Here is a 22,889-nt window from a genome sequence, read left to right as displayed (position 1 = left end):
GTTGATTTACAATACTATATTAGTTTCAGGTGTATGACAGTGATTCAGTATTTTTATATAGTCCATTTAACATTATAAGATATTGGCTATATTCCCTGTGCTGTACAATATATCCTTGTGGCTCATTTATTGTATACACAGGAGTTTGTACCTCTTAATCCCCTACCCCCATCTCCCCCTGCCCCCCTGCCCCCACTGGTAACCATTAGTTTGTTCTCCGTGTCTGTGAGTCTGTTTGTGTTTTGTTACATTCATTCACTTGTTTTATTTTTTTGATTCCACATATAAGCGGTAACATACAGTACTTGTCTTTTCCTGACATATTATACTTCATTAAGCATACTATGCTCCAGGTCCATCCATGTTGTTGCAAAGAATTTAGAATGAAATAAAATGAATAGAAAATGAACATCATAGAATTGGAAAACAAAATATGCCTGGACTTAAAACCTTTAACAAAGCTGAATTTCAGAATTTATCACAAATTCTTAACACCCACCCACACACACCAAAAAAATTTTCTGTGAAAACAGGTAAAAGATAAACAGATCGACGTAGTGGGCAATGTTCACCATCCTAAATTGAATCCTACAACAATGGAAGTGGTTTAGGAGGAAAAACTCTGATATATTCAGGAACTAACTCCAGAAAAGTAAATCACCTATCAGATACTATTTTTTAGGCTACTGAGTCAACAACTAATTAAAACCAATCAATTTTATTCTAGCATGAAAAAAATCAAGGCTCCTTTTCCAAGTGTAGAGAAAATATCTGCACCTGTGCCTGAGGTCTAAGGCGGGTTACCTATTAGCCCCAATTCCCTCTGTAAAACAGAGATAAAATGTTCTGTCCTCAAATTAATATAAAAGTGTTCTAAGGTCAAGTGCCATACCAATGTTATTAAAAACACTGACATTTAAAAGTCATTAGGTAAAAAGCACATTGTTTCACATCTGACCCAATAACATGTTATCCTAACTTTTATAAAATATACAGACATTTTCAGATATAAACTTACCCTTAACTGACATCCAACTTTTTCATAGGCTTTGATGAGTCTATTTCTGTGATACATCATTATCCCATAATGATCTTTATTTCTGCAGTTGAATCCAAAAGTAATTCTCACAGTTTTGTTAGTCTTAAATGTTGAGGAAAATTCTGAACACACCACCTCACTCCCTTTAAACCACCCTTCCTATTTTGTTATTTTTTGAGTCCAAAGGTGCAAAAAAGGGCAAAAGTTGGAGAGGATTAGACTCTATCAGGATAAAAGGAGAAAGGGGGAAGGGAAATACACTTGACTGATACATATCTATATACAGCATCATAACAAGCAAAATAAAGGATACTAAAAATTTGGGTCGATAAATATCACGTTCAATGTAGGCAAGACTCTTCGAAACTAGCTGTGTCTTCACTTTCTGTCCACGCAAGATGATCTGCATTCGTGGCTTTAGATATAATATACTGCAGTAAGCCTGCAAAGACACACAATTATCTGTCCTTTCCAAATAATTATCTATGGATTTGTTCAACATTACTTACACATGTATTTAAAAAGGAAGCTACCACCTTGCTTTGATAAAAGACGTATTAACTCTTCAATAAAATACTATAGACTATAAAGGTGTATTAGTTAATATCTGAATACCTTTTATTAAAAACAAGCTCAATATACTGTAGCCAGTAAAAATGACTTACAGAAAACAATCTATTGACCTACATAGATGTTGATGTGTTAAGTGAAAAAAAGTTAAAAAACAGCATGTATACATAGTATGGTCTTATTTTAATTAAAAAAAAATGTTTGGGGCTTCCCTGGTGGCGCAGTGGTTGAGAGTCCGCCTGCCGAGGCAGGGGACACGGGTTCGTGCCCCGGTCCGGGAAGATCCCACATGCCGCGGAGCGGCTGGGCCCATGAGCCATGGCCGCTGAGCCTGCGCGTCCGGAGCCTGTGCTCCGCAACGGGAGAGGCCACAACAGTAAGAGGCCCACGTACAGCAAAAAAAAAAAAAAAAAAAAAAAGTTTATGTGTACAAAAAGGACTATTTTCTGACTCTCCTGTCAAAACTATATATTGCTATTATAATTTTAAAAGCATCAACAAATTTTATTTGGGCAAAAATAAGCAAAATCTAATATAAACAAAAGGGACTATTATAAGCTTGAAAAGGAAAAAAATCATAAATAATGCACCAACATTTAAGCAGAGTAGACAAATAGCACTTCTTCCATATGGAGCTGTAAAAATCAGCAGTCATCTAAATGTGTTTTCAAGTCTTTTTTTTTTTCTGGCTGCCTGGGGCTTGCGGGATCTTAGTTCCTTGACCAGGGATTGAACACGGGCCATGGCAGTGGAAGTGCCTAGTCCTAATCACTGGACCGCCAGGGAATTCCCTAAACGTGTTTTCAATTCTTAATACATGGAAGTTTAGATACCTTAGAATTGTGACCAAACTTTGCATCCTAAAACATGTTAAAATATGATCTCCTGTGCCTGTCTCCAAGCTATCAGAAATCTCTGAGGGAAATGAACTGAACAACTCAAGAAGGATATATGAAAAGTTCAACACAAAACTAAAATTTGAACATTTCTCTTATTTTTTTTTCCTGACTCCTGATTTCAAAATTAGTGGTGTTTTGCCCGTTTATAAAATTCATTAATGATATTTTAAAACATTTTTTTCATGGTACACTAACATTATACCATCTGCTCTGGCTACCTCTGGATATTCTTGAGTTAAGATTTTCTTAACAACTAGGACATACTTCACTAACACACTGGGGTATATCAAGGAATAGTAATAGCTGCCATTGTAATTGCTAGAATCTCAGAAAAAATTACATAGTATACTTGTAAACGTCAAATGAATCAGCTTGGGGTTATGAAATAATTTTAGCACAAAAAAAGGGAAAAGGGGAATTCCCTGGTGGTCCAGTGGTTAGGACCACTCTCCCTGGTCGGGGAACTAAGATCCCACATGCCGCAGTGCAGCCAAGAAAAACAAAAAGGAGGGAAAAAAAAGGGAATAGTATTATATGTCTTATCATAGTGACTAAGAAACTTAATATTCTTTGTTTTAATTAATTAATTTATTTTGGCTGCATCGGGTCTGTGTTGCTGCGTGGGCTTTCGCCGTTGCAGCAAGCGGGGGCTACTCTTTGTCGCGGTGCGCGGGCTTCTCATTGTGGTGGCTTCTCTTGTGCGGAGCATGGGCTCTAGGCGTGCAGGCTCAGTAGTTGTGGCGCATGGGCTTAGCTGCTCCGCGGCATGTGGGATCTTCCCGGACCAGGGCTCGAACCCATGTCCCCTGCATTGGCAGGCGGATTCTTAACCACTGCACCACCAGGGAAGCCCGAAATTTAATATTCTTATTATATCAACACTGTTATATTGAGATATTAATTCCTTCAATCTTAAAAACATTCTCATCTCTAAGGTCAAATCTCAAAGATATTTATCACAAAATTATACTAACGTGCATTATGTATAGGCTACACATAATTTATTGCTTTAGGGTATCAATAATGTGTGTGTGTGTGTTCTAGAGAATAATTTAAATTTTAAAAGACACACTCTGAATCTGGCGTTTTGATTGAATCAATCAATATGGCCATCATAGGACAAACTGATTCTAGTATTCCCAATTCAAATAATTAACCACACAGTGAAAGAACTTTTACAAGCACTGTTAGACCTGATGACTTCACAATTAAAAAACTTTTCTAAACAAATAAAACAAGCAGTGCGCACAAGACAAATTTAATAAATTGGTTCATGTCTGAGATACTCAGAGATTTCTGGCAGCATTTTATAATACAAGTGGTTAACAATTTCCATTATTTGATGATTTTTCTCACTCCCACAAAGAGAGCTGAATACATACCCTCAGAGAATAGTCACTCTCAGGGGCAATTTGGTCCATCCTTTCTTGCTTCTTGTACCCTTTCTTCCCTGCTGTCTCATCTAAATCTTCTGGAATTCTGATGTCATATTTATCCTTATCAAAATCAAACTCTGTTGCACTTTTGTAGCTGCAAAAATAATTTTTTTATAAGAGCTAAATTTTAACTTCACCATAAGATAAGCAAGCAAATAACTTTTAGTTAGCAAAACAAAACACGAACATGTGGTGGGAGTTAAGGTCAGAGGAGTTGGAGGGAGGGAGGGAGGGAGAAAAGAAATCCAGAAGGTACAGAAAAGAACTGTATTCATTCACACATTGCCATTGGGAATGTCAAATGATAGAGCCACATTCTGATAGTTTCTTAAAAAAATAAACGTGCAACTACCATAGGATCCAGTAATTACACTCCTGGGCATTTAGCCCACAAAATGATGACCATATTCCCACAAAAATCTCTATGCACATATTTCATAGCAGGGGTCTCCAACCCCCGGGCCTGTTAGGAACCCGGCCACACAGCAGGAGGTGTAAAGCTTCACCTGCTGCTTCCCACCACTGCATTACTGCCTGAACCCCACCCCCCGACCCTGTGGAAAAACTGTCTTCCATGAAGCCGGACCCTGATGACAAAAAGGTTGGGAACCCCTGTTTTTTTTTTTTTTTTTTTTTTTAGTTTCTGCTTTATAACAAAGTGAATCAGTCATACATATACATCTGTTCCCACATCCCTTCCCTCATGCATCTCCCTCCCTCCCACCCTCCCCATCCCACCCCTCCAGGCGGTCACAAAGCACCGAGCTGATCTCCCTGTGCTCTGCGGCTGCTTCCCACTATCTATCTACCTTACGTTTGGTAGTGTGTATATGTCCATGCCTCTCTTTCGCTTTGTCACAGCTTACCCTTCCCCCTCCCCATATCCTCAAGTCCATTCTCAAGTAGGTCTGTGTCTTTATTCCCGTTTTACCCCTAGGTTCTTCATGACATTTTTTTTTTTTTAATTCCATATATATGTGTTAGCATACGGTATTTGTCTTTCTCTTTCTGACTTACTTCACTCTGTATGACAGACCTAGAGTCTGTCATACAGAGTGAAGTAAGTCAGAAAGGGAACCCCTGTTTTATAGCTCTATTTGTAATAACTGAAACTTGTAAACAACCAGATTGGTAAACACACTGTGGTCCACCCATATAATGCAATTACCACTCAGCAAGTAAGAGGAAGCAAACGGACACACACAAGAACCTGGATGAATCATCAGAAAATTATGCTGAATGAAAAAAGCTAATCCCAAAAGGTTTCACACGGTATGATTCCAGTTACAGAATATTCTTGAAATGACAAAGTTATAGAAATGGAGAACATGTTAGAGGTTGCCAGGGATTAAGGAAGAAGTGGGTGTGGATATAAAAGGGATCCTTGAATTGATGAAATTGTCCTGTACCTTGACTGTATCAGTGTCAGTATCAACAGTACTACTGTACTGTAGTGTTCCAAGAAGTTATCATTGGGGGAAACTGGGTAAAGAGTACATGAAATTTCTTACAACTACTATGAATCTACAATTATCTCAGAACTAAAAGTTAAAGAAAAAATGGTGGTGGGGATGGGAGGGGCAGGGAAGAAAGTAAGAAAAAGAAAATAAAAGAAAAAGGGAATACAGGTGGTCAGAAAAGCACAAGAATTAAAGGATTTTAGGATTATCACTATTTGTGCTTTATTCCTATGGTTCAACAGATCTTAGATCTCTCAATATCACACACTTATCCTAAATTTTAAAACTTTATTTGCAAAGGATTTTATCCTCACAAAGATTTAGCAACACAGAAGTCTCATTTATATTATTTTTCTCAACAGATGCTGAACTGTGCTTAGCTTTATGTAATTAACCAAACAGACAAAGATTTCTCTAACTTACTCAAGTTGGGACTTGTTGGCTGGGCTTTATCTTTTCGTTTCATTTCTCTTTTTTTTTTTGAGGAGAGGGATGGTATAACCAAGAGCAAAAATAGAGTGCTATGGAGACAGAATGGCAGGGCTAGGAAATTTATTTTTAGTAATATGAAATTATCTCAAATTGAAGCCAAAGTAGCCTCAATAAAATACCCTTGGAAAAGGTAAATCATTAACTATGCCATAAAGTGAGGACCTTCCAATATATTTGCACTCTTGTGTGACAAAGCATGAATGTAATGAAATTATTCCCACATGTGCACTTTACTTCCCAAATGGTTAACAACTAGTTGAGGTCTACCGTTTACCTTCTGAGATTCCAAATGATGATCCTTGTCCCCTTCTTACCGATGATAGCATCAAGCTCTGCCAGTAATTTCTGTTCCGTAGAAAATAGAGAATGTTCCAGAACTGCAGCAAGACTCGCTTTTGATTCTGTTAAATTAATTATGTGTCGTATATCCAAAGTTAAAGACTTAGACCAACGACGTATTTTTCACCATTACGATACGGAAACCAACTCAAACTAACTGAAAAACCATTTCCTAAATTATTTTTTAAGTTTTAAAATGACAGTGTGATTTCAAATGAACACCAAGAAGGATGAAATATGAAGAAGTTTATTATGATTCCTACTTTAATTATTTCCAATATTTGAATGTTTATACAGAAGACATTTTCCTAAGGATATCTTGCTTTTCATGGTTTTTGGTGAAAATTTCAAGCCAGATCATAAGCTTATCAGACCACAAAAAGACTGAAATAAAGAAGCTTAACATGAAATGCAATCGCCTTATGCTAAGGATTTCCATGGCACAATTCCAACAGAGAACACAAAGGGACAAACACTTAGCCCAGATGTAGAGTAGAGGCAGTGGACAGGAACAAGAGCTAGAATGGAAGGTATGATTAAAAAACAAGAATCTGGAGGAGGGCAGAAAGATGGAGTGGTTCAGATTATTTCTTCATAGTTTCAATTTCAACATCAAAAGGATATGGTCTTTGTCGAATGCCACTATTGGTACAACAACATGTTCTGCTTTTATGACTTCCAAGTAGGTCTGAGACAAGAAGCCCACGCTCATGCTTTCTTCATTTTTGGTAAAAACCATTGCATCTTTACCCAAACGCATAGAACCTGACTTGAAGCCATTCCCATACAATCCAACTGGGACGTGACCATTCATGGTGACTTTGTCACTGAAGCCAAAGCTAAAAAGAAAAAAAAAAATTTAATAAGTATGTATAATCTTCATTTATTTTAATTCAAAAACTGTAATACCAAGTAAAGGGCCTAAGTTTGAATGTTAGCCTTATCCTTCCTTGCTGTACAATCTTGGGCAAATTACTTTTAATCTGTATTGATGTGTTTCCCTATCTCTGAAACGAAGGAAACCAAATCCACATTACAGGGATGTAAAGATTACACATACTAAACCAGGAGCTCATTGCCTGGCACATCCTAGCTAAATAGCTGAATTATAATTTAGGCTCCAGGGACCTTGAGATTTCACCCCATGAAATCTCTTCCTAAGTGTGAATGATTCTCTTGCTCTCAGCAAGCCTGCCGTACTATGATTATTGATCGGGTGAACCTGCCTTTTTTATCAGAGTAAGGAGTATCTGAGAGACAGCAGAAAGGCCTCGGAGGCAAATCCTCCCTCTACCTCATACCTGTACTATGTATCTTAGCTTCTATTTCAGGCACATTTGGCTTCATCCTGACATCCTATTCTGTGACTCTAGAGCCCAAGCTCTTATGACTATGCTACTTCCTCATCCTCTGTGTCACTTTAAAATTACCAGTCCCCATTCCCCAGAGTGGTAAGTTTTATTGGAAATAGTAGCTAAAACTATTTCCACTAAAGCACAAACAACTGATGTCAATGTGCTACAACTCTAAAGGAATGGTGGAATTTTAGATAAGTCAGACATGGGGAGCGGGTGATGAGAATGGCAGGGACTGCTTAATAATCTAACAGTAGGGCTTCCCTGGTGGCACAGTGGTTGAGAGTCCGCCTGCCGATGCAGGGGACGCGGCTTCGTGACCCGGTCCGGAAAGATCCCACATACCGCGGAGCGGCTGGGCCCGTGAGCCATGGCCGCTGAGCCTGCGCGTCCGGAGCCTGTGCTCCGCAACGGGAGAGGCCACAACAGTGAGAGGCCCGCGTACAGCAAAAAAAAAAAATAATAATAATAATAATAATCTAACAGTAGTAGAAAATGACGGACAACTTAGGAGAATAGAGCACACTGTGGGTATAGCATTTCATGTTTAAAAAACAAAAACTACAGGCTCTAAGTATGACACATGAAACACCTGAACTAGGTAAAAGCAATGAGTTTAAAGGAGTGTGACACTTTTACATACCTCAGCATTTTATGTAATTTGTCTGAAGTCATACCATTCCCATTATCAGTAAATGTCAGGCATATATGGTCATTTATCACTGTTTTGTCAATCCATATCTGTTTAGCATTCACATCAGGATCGTAAGCATTATCTGAGAAACAAGTTTTGCGAAATTTTGATTTTGCATTTTAAAGAAGAGCAATTAGTTCAGAACAACACTTTGACAAGCAACGGAATAATATATTTTAAGGAAAATTTAAAAGCTGAAATGTTTTGGAACCCCTAAGATTTGACAACATGAAACTAAACTGTACCATGTTATATATTGTTCACTGACTATTACAGAATTAACTCTATCTAAAGCCCTCCATTTGTTATATAGAGAGCAGAGACTGGTACCCACTACACTGAAAAAGTGTAAAGCCAGAAGAATCACTGCACTGAAGAGATGATCAAGACAGGAAGGTCTTCTTCTGCCCAAAGAACTAGCCTAGCTATCATAAGGGAAACAGAGCTGAGTGTCAACAGCACTGCAAGTTAACATGGAAGGTCCACAACAGTTACTGAATAAATGAGAAAGCAGTATGCTAACCTATACACACAGATGAAGGTTTACTTCTACCCAGTTCTTCAAATTGTAGCCCTTTCCAATCTGACAGAAGTTTCTGGTGGCTGGTACATTTTTCTCATCTTTGTAGACCTCACCGTTTAACACCCTTGCCTAGCATACGTGTTTCTCTCAGAATAAGTAAGTACGAGGAATATATCAAAGAAAAATGAAAAAATTTTCAACAGTAGCAGTAATAAAATCAATTTGTGAACTATCTAAGATCTATCAGAATATCCCTAACTGACTAAAAATACTTTTGAGGTATATTTTGAAGTCTTCATTATAATATAAATAATGGTTCTCAAACTATCCTTCTGTAAGCCTTCAATTAAAATCAAATAATCTTTTTCATCAACCACCTTAGCTTCATAAAAAAACTTAAAAATCCGATACACCACAAAGAGCACCATGACTCTCAGTTGCCCTAACCCAAAGCTAGGGAAGCTCTATGTATGAACAACCCCAGGCTAAGTAGCTCCTCCCCCTTGCCATGAAAAAGAATGACCGTGAAGAGCTGCAATGTTATCTCATTTGCACTTCAGAGTCTACATCTGAACAGCACATGTTAGCTGAGAGACTCCGGAAAATCTAACTTCACCAAAGAAAAGAAGGGTTCTCAAATTTTCTTTCTTTTCTCTTCCTTGCACATCCAACATAGGACCCTTTCTTGATAATGAATCTAAAGTATATCTAAGAATTCCCAAGAATTCATGTGCACTAATTTTACCAAGAAAAAAAAAAAAAACATGACCCATAATGCAAATCTGAACACAACCTTGCCTCTTTCCTCATGTTCATTAAAACACTTTTAAATATAATCCTATACTTTGATCATTCTATCTACTGAAAAACCAAGAATTTATTACCACAAATCTAACATAATATAATCCTCCTAGTTACTAACACCAGAAAAGTGAATCCACTGTTATAAATATTTTCAGACTATTAAAGAAAAATAACATAATTCTCACGTTTTGGCAATAGACGTATTTCTTTTATAATGGACTAAAAATATTTTCAACATAAATGTTTTAGGAACTTTGCAAATTAAAATACTTTGATAGTAATATAGGGAAATACTCTGACAATTGTATAGGGAAGGCTGAGCAGTGATTAATTTGATATCAGTTTGAATAGCTGTTATGCTAGGTAACCTTTACCAATGTTATCGCTGAGATACACTTTGGTTTTTTTAAAAGCACATCTGTATACTATTTTTCAATAAAAAGCTTTTTAGAACTTCAATTGCAAGCAACAGATTATATACGAAACACCAATTTACTTACCTATTAATTCAGCAACCGCACTAAATGGCCAAGTGTGACTAGTAGAATTTGTATGTAAAAACTTCGGGCAAAGCTGAAATAAACCAATGATTCACGTAAATTAATTAAGGTCTTACTTTTGAGAACAGACGCCAAAATAATTTTCTGTCCCAGTATTAAGAGAGACCAAGCAAGAATGACTTAGCTGCTTGCATCAGGATATACCTGGAAGACATAACCCGGAAAATGAGATTCCTGGAAGATAAGGCTGTAAATCAACTAAACAGTTTCTCATCAAGCTGTGCTGCAAAACCCTTGCCTCCTTGCGTCCACCAATCCAGAGCCGTATCATAAAGTGCCCAATCCCAAAGCTATCCACCCTACAAGACCTACCTCAAAATTACCATGAGATAAAACTAAGACTTTGTCAAAGGGGTGTTTTCTCCTTTAGTGCATTAAGCTTAATAAACTTAGCTTTGCTTATTAATCAACAGCCTTTTCTCATGGTCTCTCCAAGTTCATTATATCAACAGTTGAACTTGCAGCACTGGAGCAGTATACATCTATAAAGCCTTCAAACAATGTCAAATAACAGTTTAAATGCAACAAACCTTCTTGACCTCCAGAGATTTTATGTCTGATTCATGGTAATACAGTAGGGAAGAGTATGTTAATCAACCTCATGCTACAGGGAACTCTAAATTCCTGAGTAGTGCAGATATCAAATGCCTAAAAATGTACAAATGTTAAAAAGGCTGAGGCTTGGAAATTTCAATATGCAGAGTATTTCCATGAAATGAGGACTTTTTTGTGTTCCTTTTGAACACATTATCTCATATTTAAGGGGGAAAAAAAGAGGCACTTTAAGTGTTTCATGTGAAGAGCCCTAGAAATATGATTAGATTATAAATCCAACCAGCTGCATTTACAGTGTTCACCTGCTGCCACAAGGTGTCAGAAAGAGGTCTACTTTTCCTCTGTCCACCCTCGATTTTAGACAATCCCTAAGCATATTTGTTTACTATCAGGTTAAAGTACACATGTGAGAAATAGTATTCTGTAGAAGAGTGGTCTTCAAACTGGAGCATATGTAATTCAGACCTCCTATGGCATACTTTCTATAGCATACATCCGTGTAATAATGGTGTATAAGGAATTCCCCAACTTTCTAAAACAAGAGTTTTTAGAAAGAAAGTCAATTTCCAGGCCTTCATCTTCTACAAGAAACCTTCTGTCAAATTAGTCTACCTGAGTCCTGTCCCAGGCCCTCCCCTTGCACAATCATCAGTCCTCCATTTATAAAAGAATACATAGTGTACTCCTCACCCATTCTAAATCTTACTATGGGGCATGGCTTTGGGGTGTAAAGCCTCTGGCTACCAAAGGAGAAAACGATTAATCAACACCAGAAACCCTTAGAATAGTTTCTGTCTTTGCTCTCTATTTCATGAATTTGTTAGGTGTGAAGTCTGGAGTTAGAAATTGGGTGTTTCGGTCCATGTTGTAATACTTTGATTTTAGATGTACAGCAGACTGTGGGCAGACTGTCAATTTACATTTAATGACTTCATCCTATATACCAACTCCCAACTGACATGGCACACACTGTTCTTGAATTAGAGTCCCGGGGGAACAAAGCAAAGAAGGCATCATTAAGAAAAGATGAATGCTAAACAGTGGCTTTTTGGGTATTTAAACAAAAGCATTACTTTCAACTACTCTTAATTCTCATCTCTCGAACATGTCATCAGCTGGAAAGAAAAACATCCTTCAACAGCCAACACACACACACACACACACACACACACACACACACACACACACACCCACACCCACCCACCCACCCACCCACCATGGACTCTGGAGTATCTCTAACGAGATGTGTGATCCTGGGTAAGCAACTTAACCTTCTGTGCCTCAAGTTTTATCATCTGTGAAAATGAGGATGATAATAATATCAGCTTACCAAGACATGAAGAGAATTAAAAAACTTAATATTTATAAATGCTTAGAAGAACACCTGGGACATAATAAGCATTATAAGTGTATGTTTTTTTAAAAAAGTAAGTATACCCTTAAAGGCACAACTGAGCTCATATGTAAATAAAGAAAATCCTCAAGGGCCTCGAGTAAAGAAGGAATTAAAAACTAAAATAAAATTTGAAATTGTGTATTAGAGTGGGGTGCTGAACTGGAATACAAAGGTTTCAATGTTAATGGTGACTCAGGGGTAGGAGACATGGCAGAAGAGAAGCACGCACTTGAAGTAACTGCCCCCTCTTACCTCCTCAGTAAAAAAGGGGGTGGGGGAATATGCCCTATGGGAAGCTTTCTGTTTTGGTCTGGACTCTAGGTTAAAAAAAAAAAAAGTGTAACATGAAATTCTGTAAAGAGGCATGCCTTCACTTGGGTTAAGCATGTCAATTTATATAACCTGCAGAACCACTGTGGAGACACAGCCTCAACCAGACTGCATAGGATTCTCCCAGAGACATTATTGGGGGAATATTTGCGTACACAATCTAAAATAACATTTAAGGAAACAATCCACCAGGAGAAAATATTAGCAGACAAGATACAGTAGTATTAGACATCGCCCCCCAACACTAGGTAAAAGAAATATCAGCCTATAAAACAGGAATCCCTTGAAATAACTAGACATTTAAAAAGTAATCCTCGGGCTTCCCTGGTGGCGCAGTGGTTTAGAGTCCGCCTGCCGATGCAGGGGACACGGGTTCGTGCCCCCGTCTGGGAAGATCCCACATGCCGCGGAGCGGCTGGGCCCGTGAGCCATGGCCGCTGAGCCTGCGCGTCCGGAGCCTGTGCTCCGCAACGGGAGAGGCCACAACAGTGAGAGGTCCGCGTACCGCAAAAAAAATAAAAATAAAAAAGAATCAATAGAACTTTGAGAGTCAACAAATAGTCACAAATTTAAAAAATCATTTAAATATGATGGAAGCCTGAACACATGGACAGTGTTTACCTCTGCTGCCTCCCGAAGCCGCTCTATAATGAAGGGAAAAAAGGGGCATAAACCCAGAAGAACAAAAAGAATCAAAGAAGTGATTACTAATAGCAGACAAAATAGTCAGTAGTTTGGAAACTGGAAAGCATAGACTAGTGACAACTGATTTAACAGCCTGGAAAAAGCTAAATCCAAAGCCTGTAGGAGATGAGAAAACCAACCAGACGCAGGTCAGGAACCTTGGCAACCCCAGAAAGTCTTAGAAATGAGACTTTGTACCTTTGAAGTAAAAGATACTAGAAGTTGTATGAAAACAAGATAGGTTGAAAGTCTTTAAAAGAAGAAAGATTCCCCAGCTCCTTCTTTTACCCTGAGCAGCCCTTCAACTACCCTCAGCAAACCATGTAAGGCTGGAGGTCTGTTCTCTGGAGAAACTGACAGCGGCAGGCTCACAGACAATCAAAAGCAGGTGGGTTAAAAGCAGGTCAGCAAATAGACCAGAAATAAACCCTCTCATATATGGTCAAATGATTTTCCCCAAGGGTATAAAGACCATTTAATGAGGAAAGGACAGTTTTTTCAACAAATAGTGCTGGGAAAACTGGATATCCATAAAAAGAATGAAGTTGTACCCTTACCCTATACCATAAACAAAAATTAACTCAAAATGGATCAAAGAGCTGAAACCATAAAACTCTTAGAAGAAAACTTAGGGGAAACCTTTTACGACACTGGACTTGGCAATGACTTCTTGAAATCACCAAAATTTAACACTTCTGTACATCAAAGCAGCAGTCCCCAACCTTTTTGGCACCAGGGACTGGTTTCCTGGAAGACAATTCTTCCACAGACTGGGAAGGGGGGGAGGGGCGGGGGATGGAGAAATGGTTCAGGCGGTAATGCAAGCGATGGGGAGACGCAGATGAAGCTTCACTCGCTTGCCAGCCTCTCACCTCCTGCTGTGCGGCCAGGTTCCTAGCAGGCCGTGGACCACTGCATCAAAGGACACAATCTACAGAGTGAAAAGGCAACCTACAGGATGGGGGGGGAATCTGCAAATCAAGTATCTGATGAAGGGTTAATATGCAGAATTTACAAAGAACTCCTACAACTCAACAAGAAGACTACAAACAGATTAAACAATGAGCAAAGGACTCAGATATTTCTCCAAAGATGCTCAACATCTCTAATCATTAGGGAAATGAAAATCAAAACTATAACGAGATACCGCCTCACACTCAAAGGGTTGGGTATTGTTAAAAATCAAAACAAAAAACACAACAACAAAAGCAGAAAGTAAGTGTTGGGGAGGCCGTGGAGGAACTGGAACTCGTGCGCACCCTTCGAGGGAATATAAAATGGTGCAACCACTGTAGAAAACAATATAGAGGGGGCTCAAAAAATTAAATATACATTTGCCATAGGATCCAGCAATTCTAATTCTGGGTATATACTGAAAAGGACTGAAAGCAGGGTCTTTTTTTTCCTCCTTAATTGAAGTATAGTTGATTTACAATGCTGTGATAGTTTCAGGTGTATACCCAAGTGATTCCATTATACATACATACATATATACACACACAAAGGTATGTGTGTGTATGTGTGTGTATACATATATACATATACATACATGCATACACACATACTTTTTCCAAACTCTTTTCCCAGACTCTTTTCCAGTATAGGTTATTACAAGATATTGAATATAGTTCCCTGTGCTATACAGTAGGTCCTTACTGTTTTTATTTTGTATAAAATTTATCTATTTTGTATACAGTAGTGAAAGCAGGGTCTTCAAGAGACATCTGCACACCCATGTTCACAGTAGCATTATTCATAATAACCGAAAGTGGAAGCAACACAAATGTCCATCGATGAATGAATGAACAAAATGTAGTATATTCATAGAGCGGAATATTATTCAGCTTTAAAAAGGGAAGAAAATTTGATACATGCTACAACATGCATGAACCTTGAGGACATTATGCTAAGAGGAACAAGCCAATCACAAAAAGACAAATAATGTATGGTTCCACTTATATAATGTACCTAGAGTAGTCAAATTCACAGAAGGTAAAACGGCCAGGAGCTGGTGGAAGGGGGAACAGAGGGTTGTTTTTTAATGGGTACAGAGTTTTAATTTTGCAAGATGAAGAGTTCTGGAGATTGGTTGTACAACAATGTGAATGTACTTAACGTACTGAGCTGCACGCTTAAAAATATCGTTAAGATGGTAAATTTTATGTTATGTGTATTTTACCATAATAGTAAACAAATGAAAACCAAATCTGCAAACTGAACAATGGGATACTCCTATCTCCTTTTCCCTACTTCAGAAGAGCTAGCAGCCAGGATTATATGAGCCATGCAGGAGACTAGATGTAGAATTCCTCTCTGGAAAACGGAATGATTTCTAAAATTTCTATCTGGTTCTTTTACAATTGTGCCAGGCCATTCTGGATAGCTTTTTTTAATCCCTCACTTGAAAAAAAATTCTTTTACAAGTTTTAAAAGTTATTTTAAACATACTTACTTTATGGTCTAACACTTCCATTCTTTACGGTCAACAGATACTGACAGAGAGTGCTCCAACAACATCGCTGGCTTCTTCTACCTGATCACCCAACACTGAAGCCCACCAAAGGACTAGCTCTACTCGGGTATGAACATCCATTTTTTTAGTGTCTCACTTGGAGATATAAGTAGAAGGCTGACCATCTCCAGACATTTGAGAATGTGTAAAATTAGAATAAAAAACACACAGTAATGGGCTTCCCTGGTGGCGCAGTGGTTGAGAGTCCGCCTGCCGATGCAGGGGACACGGGTTCGTGCCCCGGTCTGGGAAGATTCCCACGTGCTGTGGAGTGGCTGGGCCCGTGAGCCATGGCCGCTGAGCCTGCACGTCCGGAGCCTGTGCTCCACAACGGGAGAGGCCACAACAGTGAGAGGCCCGCGTACCACACAAAAAAAGAATGTAAAGAAACTAGAGGCAATGCAGTGAGCAAAAGAAAACTTCAAAAATACTATGATTAATATACCCAGAGATAAAAACAAATATTTTATTGAGAAAGATTTTTAAAAGATATTCAGAGAATAAGACAGTGTTTATAATAATTAAATATATGGTAAGAGAAAGGTAAGAGAAGAAACGGAGGAAATCTCCCAGAAAGAAAAAGCAATGGGAAGGAAAACAGGAGACAAAAGAAAACAGAAAAATAAAGGGAAAACTGTCACCAAATAAATGAGAAAATTTTCCATATATTATGGACTTGAGTTTCCAGCCTAAGTACCAGTACAATGCATAGGACTCTATTAAACAATAAAGCATGCCTTTAAAATTCTAAAAAAAAATAATTTCTAATCTAGAATTACAAACCCAGCCAAATTATATGTAAAGAGCAAGGGTAGCAAAAACATATTTCCAAGAAAAGACATAAATTTTCTTCCCATGTACTCTGTTCTCAAGAAGCTACACCTGTTTTTGGAAAAATGGATAGGCTTCACTGCTAACAGTAAAAAAAAAAACCCAGCAAATATTTACTGAGTATTTATGGCGTGAACAGGACCTTTATAAGACTTTTACAGGCACTGGCTCATTTAAACCAACTTTCCAGTGGGTAAGATTATTATTCCCACTCTTCAGGTCACATATACAGTTATCAGTCAGGATTTGAACCCAGCCATGTGAGCTCCAGAACCAATGCTCTCAGTCACAAAATGGTATTAGCATTTGAGAGCTATACCAAAGGAATAAGCAAGCCTTTATTCCAACGAAACTTCATTTATGGAAACTGAAATGTCTATTTCACATAATTTTCATGTTACGAAATATTATTCTTTTATCTTTTTTCCCCCAACCATTTAAGGATCGTGTGCCATACAAAAACAGGTGGCAGGCTGGATTTGGCCCATAAACTGCAGTTTGCCAATTCCTGTCCTAAAGCAAAAGACCAGTATAAATACACTCCAGAAGCTGCAGATGGGAGATTTCTGTCAATGAGGTTCCAAACGGCCCATTATTACCCACAAAAGAAAGATTTAGCACATGGACAGCTGCTACACCCAGAGAGCCAGCTAACAACAATGCCAGTCTCTCAAGACTGACCCTTATCTTTGCTCCCTCTGTCTTCTCAATCTTGAAGAGACAGAGATAGCAACTTGGGAGGAGCTGGGGAATGGGGAAGAGAATCAAAGTGCAGAAATAGCAAGAAAAAAAAAAAAAAAAAAACCCAGTTCACTCCTTTTTCTCCCCACAGTTTTCTGGGCCGGAATTTGGCCCAATATGAGGGGAAAGAGCAGAGCTTTAAAATGAATAAGAGCTTTTAAAGTAGTTAAGGTCTGACTTAACTGTACCCGAGGCTAATTGGAAAGCATCAGAATCTGTCCAGATTCACCCAGGTGAATTAGCAAATAGTGTTTAAAGCCAGTGGTAAGAAAGATTAAAGTTCCTCTCTGTCTTCCATCTACTAAATACTATCTCATTCAATAAACCAGTTAGGTAACCAAAGAGCCTTTATTCCGAATATGTAAAGAACACTCATAAATGAATAAAAATACCCCTCAAAAGAAAAATAGAAAAATGGGCAAAGGATATGAAGTTGTTTTTTTTTCTTTTTTAAATCCCAAACCAAAAATCTCAAAAGAAAAAGAAAACAGAAAAATGAGCAAAGGATATGAAGTTGTTTTTTTTTTCTTTTTAAAATCCCAAACCAAAAAGGGTGAAATGTGACAAATTTTCAACTTCAGTCAAGTAAATGTAAAGTAAACAGATACTATTTCACACTCATCAGGAAAAACGTTAAAGTTTAATGATACCTACCAGGTGTTGGCAGGAATCTGGCTAAATGAATGCAAGTCAATGGGCAAAATACCATTTTTAAATCAGTGGTATTACCATTCGAATGAGACTGCTGCAGCCATTCTCTGGCCAGCACCAACACCCTCCAGAGAAGAGGTACATTTTTGCATAACAACGCCAACTTTTTAAGGAGAATCAGGTAGGGAGGCCACGCCCACACCTTAGGCTGTGAAATTTTAATTCATATTGTGTGACCACTCCCTCCGAAAAAGACTCACAGATAAAAAAAAAAAAAAAAAATGCTCAAGGATCCCCAAGAACCCGAGACGCTCCGGAACAGACACGACCCGGAGACTAGAGGGGAAACGGGAGAGCTCGGTGGTGACCTAGTAGCGATTTGGGCCCGAGGGCTTAACTGGAGGGAAGCGGCAGGAATTTAAATGAATCAGGAAGACTAGTACCAGCTCGCAGCACCCCGTCCCACCGCCAGGAGGTCAAGGCCGCTGGGCATTTCTGGCAGCAGACTACCTCTCCCTCCCCCTCCGGGACACCCCGCGGGCCCGCAGGCCGGGATGGGTCAGAGGCCCCGCGGTCCGAGGGGCGGGCGGACTGGCCGCCGAGGCCTCGCCCTCGGACGACAGCTGCGGGGCAGCCAAGAGGGAGCCAGGAGGAGGGGCCGCGGCCCCGACCCGCCCCGAAGCCGCGGAGGCAAAACAGAAACGCAGCCCGGCGCGCGCCGCCCGGCCCTGCCCTGCCCTGCCCGCCGCCTAGCAGCTCCGCCGTCGGTAGCGAGATGGCCGCCGCCGCCTCCCCCGGCCCCGCCGCGGCCCCAGCCGCCGCGCCGGGCCGACGAGTCGCCACCGCCCACTGCCGGCCCCCCCTCGCTTGCCCGCCTGCCCGCCTGCCCGCCCTCCTGGGACACGGCCCGCTCCACCCCTCGCGGCTGCTCACCGCGCTGAGGCGGATCCCGCTGGGTGGCTGCGCCGCCATCTTGAGCAAGTTACAAAGCCAGGACCGGCCTCTGCCGCAATCCGACTGGGAGGCGGCGGGAGACAAATGTGGAGCCCGGAGGCCCCTCCCACTTCCTGGGCGGAGCGCGCGGGTGACCCCGCCCACTTACTTCCGCCTCCCGGCGCTGTGGAATTGGGAGTGTAAGGAAGGTAGATCGCCCTAGGGGTAAAGGGAACAGGGACAGCGGGAGAGATAGGCTTCAAGCTCCAGGGCCCTGCAGAGTAGGGCGCATGCGTGAGGCACCCGTAGGCTCGAATGGGTGACTGCGGTAACTGAACCTAGAGGCTTTGTCAAACAGTAATCAGCATGGAGGCTGCAAAGAGCTTTATTTGGGATCCTGGGAATTGCAACTGGAGACAGGTGCCAGCAAAATAGGATGAGTGGGAAAGAGAAAGAGTCAGAGGCTTATAAAGTCAAAAACCACTAGGTTGTTAAAGTTGTCTTGCACGAATTATGATTAACTTTGATGCTAAAAGGAAATATTTGTCCTTAAGGGGTAGACTGTCACGAGTTATTTAGGGTAAGGGCCGGATAAGTACCTTGAATTTCTGGAACGTCGTGCAGATGTTCTGGATACCTTTGTTAGACGATAGATAAGCGGTCAAAAGGTCAGACTTTGTCTGGGCTGAGACATGCATAAGTCACACTTCCTCAGTGGCCTCTGGCTCCATTTTAGAGAGATCTCTTAGCAACACCTACTCCTTTTTGATTTTCCTTTTGCAGCTTGAGGGCCCCAAGTTTGAAGCTGGGTGCCATGGGCGTTGGTGACCCAAAAATGTGCACTTGAGGTGCTTGACCAGGCTGGACATGAATTACACTGAAGAAAGCCATCACATGCCCACCAGTGTCAACATGATTTGAAACCTTATTAATGAAATGAAGACTGTACTTTTGGGATGTACCTTGAAAATTATCATCCTTCATCCTGATAGAAAGAGTCCTTTCTCATACTGCAACTTATTGAGTCCTTTTGCTCGTGCACATTTATTCAGTATCGACTTGGAGCTGGGCCTTGGGCTACGTTAGTAGTATATAGAAATGTATAAGTTGGGATTTCCCTCGTGGTCCAGAGGTTAAGACGGCAGGGGGCACGGATTACATCCCTGGTCAGGGAACTAAGATTCCGCATGCCATGAAGCGTGGCAAAAAAAAAGAAAGGAAGGAAGGAAGGGAGAAAGAAAGAAATGAATAAGTCAAGGGCTGTCAGATACTGCGGTTAAAGAAACAGTTAAAAGGTTTTTAAAAATATTCATTGCGTTTTTATAATTGTAAAAGAAATACATTTTCTTTGTAAAAATTCAAATAATACAGAAATATAAAATTTACCCCAATACCTTTACCAGAACATATAAACAATTTGGCATACATTACTCCAGATTTACTATATGCTAAATATTGGGTTGGCCAAAGAGTTCCTTTGTTTTTTTCTGTAAGATGGCTCTAGTAGCACTTAGTTGTCTTTAACTTCTTTTGAAACAATTTTGTTAGATTGCATAGTGACAACTGTCATATCAGCGTGCATTAAAAAAAAAATCAAAATTGGTGAATTTTTGTGTAGCCATTTTAATATTGAAGATAAAAAAAGCAACATTTTGACATATTATGCTTTATTATTTCAAGAAAGGTAAAAATGCAACTGAAATACAGAAAAAGATTTGTTCAGTGTATGGAGAAGGTGCTGTGACCGATCAAACATGTCAAAAGTTGTTTGCGAAGTTTCATGCTGGAGATTTCTCACTGGACCGTGCTGCTTGGTCGGGTAGACCAGTTGAAATTGATAGCGATCAAATCGAGACATTCACTGAGAACAGTCAACGTTATACCACACGGGAGATAGCCGACATACTCAAAATATCCAAATCAAGCGCTGAAAATCATTTGCACTAGCTTGGTTATGTTAATCACTTTGATGTTTGGTTTCCACATAAGTTAAGCAAAAAAAAAACCTTCTTGACCGTATTTCCATATTTCTGCATGCAATTCTCTACTGAAATGTAACGAAGATGTTCTGTTTTTACGACAAATTGTGACGGGTGATGAAAAGTGGTTATTGTACAATAGTGTGGAACAGAAGAGACCGTGGGGCAAGTGAAATGAACCACCACCAACCACACCAAAGGCCGGTCTTCATCCAAAGAAGGTGATATTGTGTATACGGTGGGATTGGAAGGGAGTCCTCTATTATGAGCTCCTTCCAGAAAACCAAACGATTAATTCCAACACGTACTATTACCAGTTAGACCAACTGAAAGCAGCACTCAACGAAAAGTCTGGAATTAGTCATCAGAAAATGCATAGTGGACTTCCCTGGTGGTGCAGTGGTTAAGAATCGGCCTGCCAGTGCCGGGGACATGGGTTCAAGCCCCGGTCTGGGAAGATCCCACATGCCACGGAGCATGAGCCCGTGTGCCACAACTACTGAGCCTGTGCTCTAGAGCCCGCAAGCCACAACTACTGAGCCCATGTGCCACAACTACTGAAGCCCGCGTTCCTAGAGCCCGTGCTCCACAACAAGAGAAGCCACTACAATGAGAAGCCCGTGCACCGCAATGAAGAGTGGCCCCCACTCACCACAACTAGAGAAAGCCTGCACACAGCAGTGAAGACCCAACACAGCCAAAAAAAATAAAGCCATTATCAAAAAAAAAGAAAACGCATAGTCTTCCATCAGGATAACTCAAGGCCACATGTTTCTTTGATGACCAGGCAAAAACTGTTACAGCTTGGCTGGGAAGTTCTGATTCATCCGCCATATTCACCAGACATTGCACCTTTGGATTTCCATTTATTTCAGTCTTTACAAAATTCTCTTAATGGAAAAAATTTCCATTCCCTGGAAGACTGTAAAAGGCATCTGGAACAGTTCTTTGCTCAAAAAGATAAAAATCTTTGGGAAGATGGAATTATAAAGTTGCCTGAAAAATGGCAGAAGGTAGTGGAACAAAACAGTGAATACACTTCAATAAAGTTCTTGGTGAAAGTGAAAAATGTGTCTTTTATTTTAAAAACCAAAGGAACTTTTTGGCCAACCCAATACTATTTAAAATATGGAAGTCTAGCTCCTCTGCAACTTGCATTTTTGTTTTACCTAATTATTTCAATTTGAGGTTTTTAGGTTCTCAAATATTTTTGAATAAATGAATGAGGAAATGTTAAAAAAAAAAAAAAAAGCCTGTGTTCTGTTGCCACCCTTGCTACTGACCACTGGGTTCTCAACTGAAAAAAAAAAAAAAAAACCAGCACAACCTAAAAGTTGAGAATTATGTTTTATTCGGTGGACATACCGAGGATTAAGCCAAGGAGACAGGCTCTCATTAGCTCTGAGGGACTGTCCTCTGTTCTGAAGATGTAAGGGGGGAGCCAGGATATATAGGGGTTTTTGCAAAAAACCCAGGTAGTCGGAGCATCAAAAGATTACTGTTAATTAAAGAAAACCAGACATCTCAAGTTAGTGAATTTAGTGCTTTTCTAGATATGGGGAGAGGCAAGAGTCTGGGCTTATTGAAATCACCCCTTTGATGTACACTTAACTCTCTAGTGCCAGTATCCTATTATTCTCCATCCTGAATCCCCTCAGTGCGTACAGTGGGTGATGGCTTGATGGCCACAACATCCTTTCTTTACTGATACAGCAGATAACATTCTTTGTCCACAGGGTAAACGACATGTGAAACACCTAAGTAAGAGTGCTAGTTAATACCACTTGCAATCCTCTGGACTGGGTAATTTCTCAGTTTCCTCCAGCTTTCAGATTGTATTGTTATGTGAGAGGCTCTTTCATCAACTGTTTGTTGAGAACCGACTTTGTGTCTATCAAAGTGAGGGCTCCAAGAATGCGGTGATGAGCAAAATAGAGGATTCCACTCTTGTGGAATCTACAGTCTCTTGGCTGTTTATTCAATAAGTTGTAGCCCATTAGTGAGTTGTGAAATCAATGTGGTGAGTCTCAACTAGCACTTTGCAAAAAAGAAAAAAAAAAAGAATTTTAACTTAATAGTATAGTGTAGTGTCTGTCTGGGCCTAAA

General features: G+C 39.9%; 1 protein-coding gene across 2 annotated transcripts in view; it reads right to left on the bottom strand.

Moving 5' to 3' along the window:
• Positions 1-18,843, bottom strand: part of MORC3 (MORC family CW-type zinc finger 3) — a gene marked incomplete at its 5' end in the record, with an annotated part of 40,323 nt that extends 21,480 nt beyond the window's left edge. The window contains 8 exons of one of the 2 annotated variants that reach the window (XM_079705060.1): positions 1,019-1,141; positions 1,353-1,481; positions 3,891-4,038; positions 6,171-6,337; positions 6,879-7,074; positions 8,234-8,366; positions 10,112-10,184; positions 18,805-18,843. In XM_079705060.1, coding sequence (XP_079561186.1) covers positions 1,019-1,141; positions 1,353-1,481; positions 3,891-4,038; positions 6,171-6,337; positions 6,879-7,074; positions 8,234-8,366; positions 10,112-10,184; positions 18,805-18,843 — 1,008 coding nt within the window. The remainder of the gene's footprint in view (positions 1-1,018; positions 1,142-1,352; positions 1,482-3,890; positions 4,039-6,170; positions 6,338-6,878; positions 7,075-8,233; positions 8,367-10,111; positions 10,185-18,804) is intronic. The other variant, XM_079705061.1, reaches the window with a different exon arrangement.
• Positions 18,844-22,889: the final 4,046 nt, after the last annotated feature.

Source organism: Hyperoodon ampullatus (genome assembly GCF_949752795.1).
Source record: "Hyperoodon ampullatus genome assembly, chromosome: 5".
Lineage (NCBI taxonomy): Eukaryota > Metazoa > Chordata > Mammalia > Artiodactyla > Ziphiidae > Hyperoodon > Hyperoodon ampullatus.
This window is presented reverse-complemented; position numbering and strand designations above follow the sequence as displayed.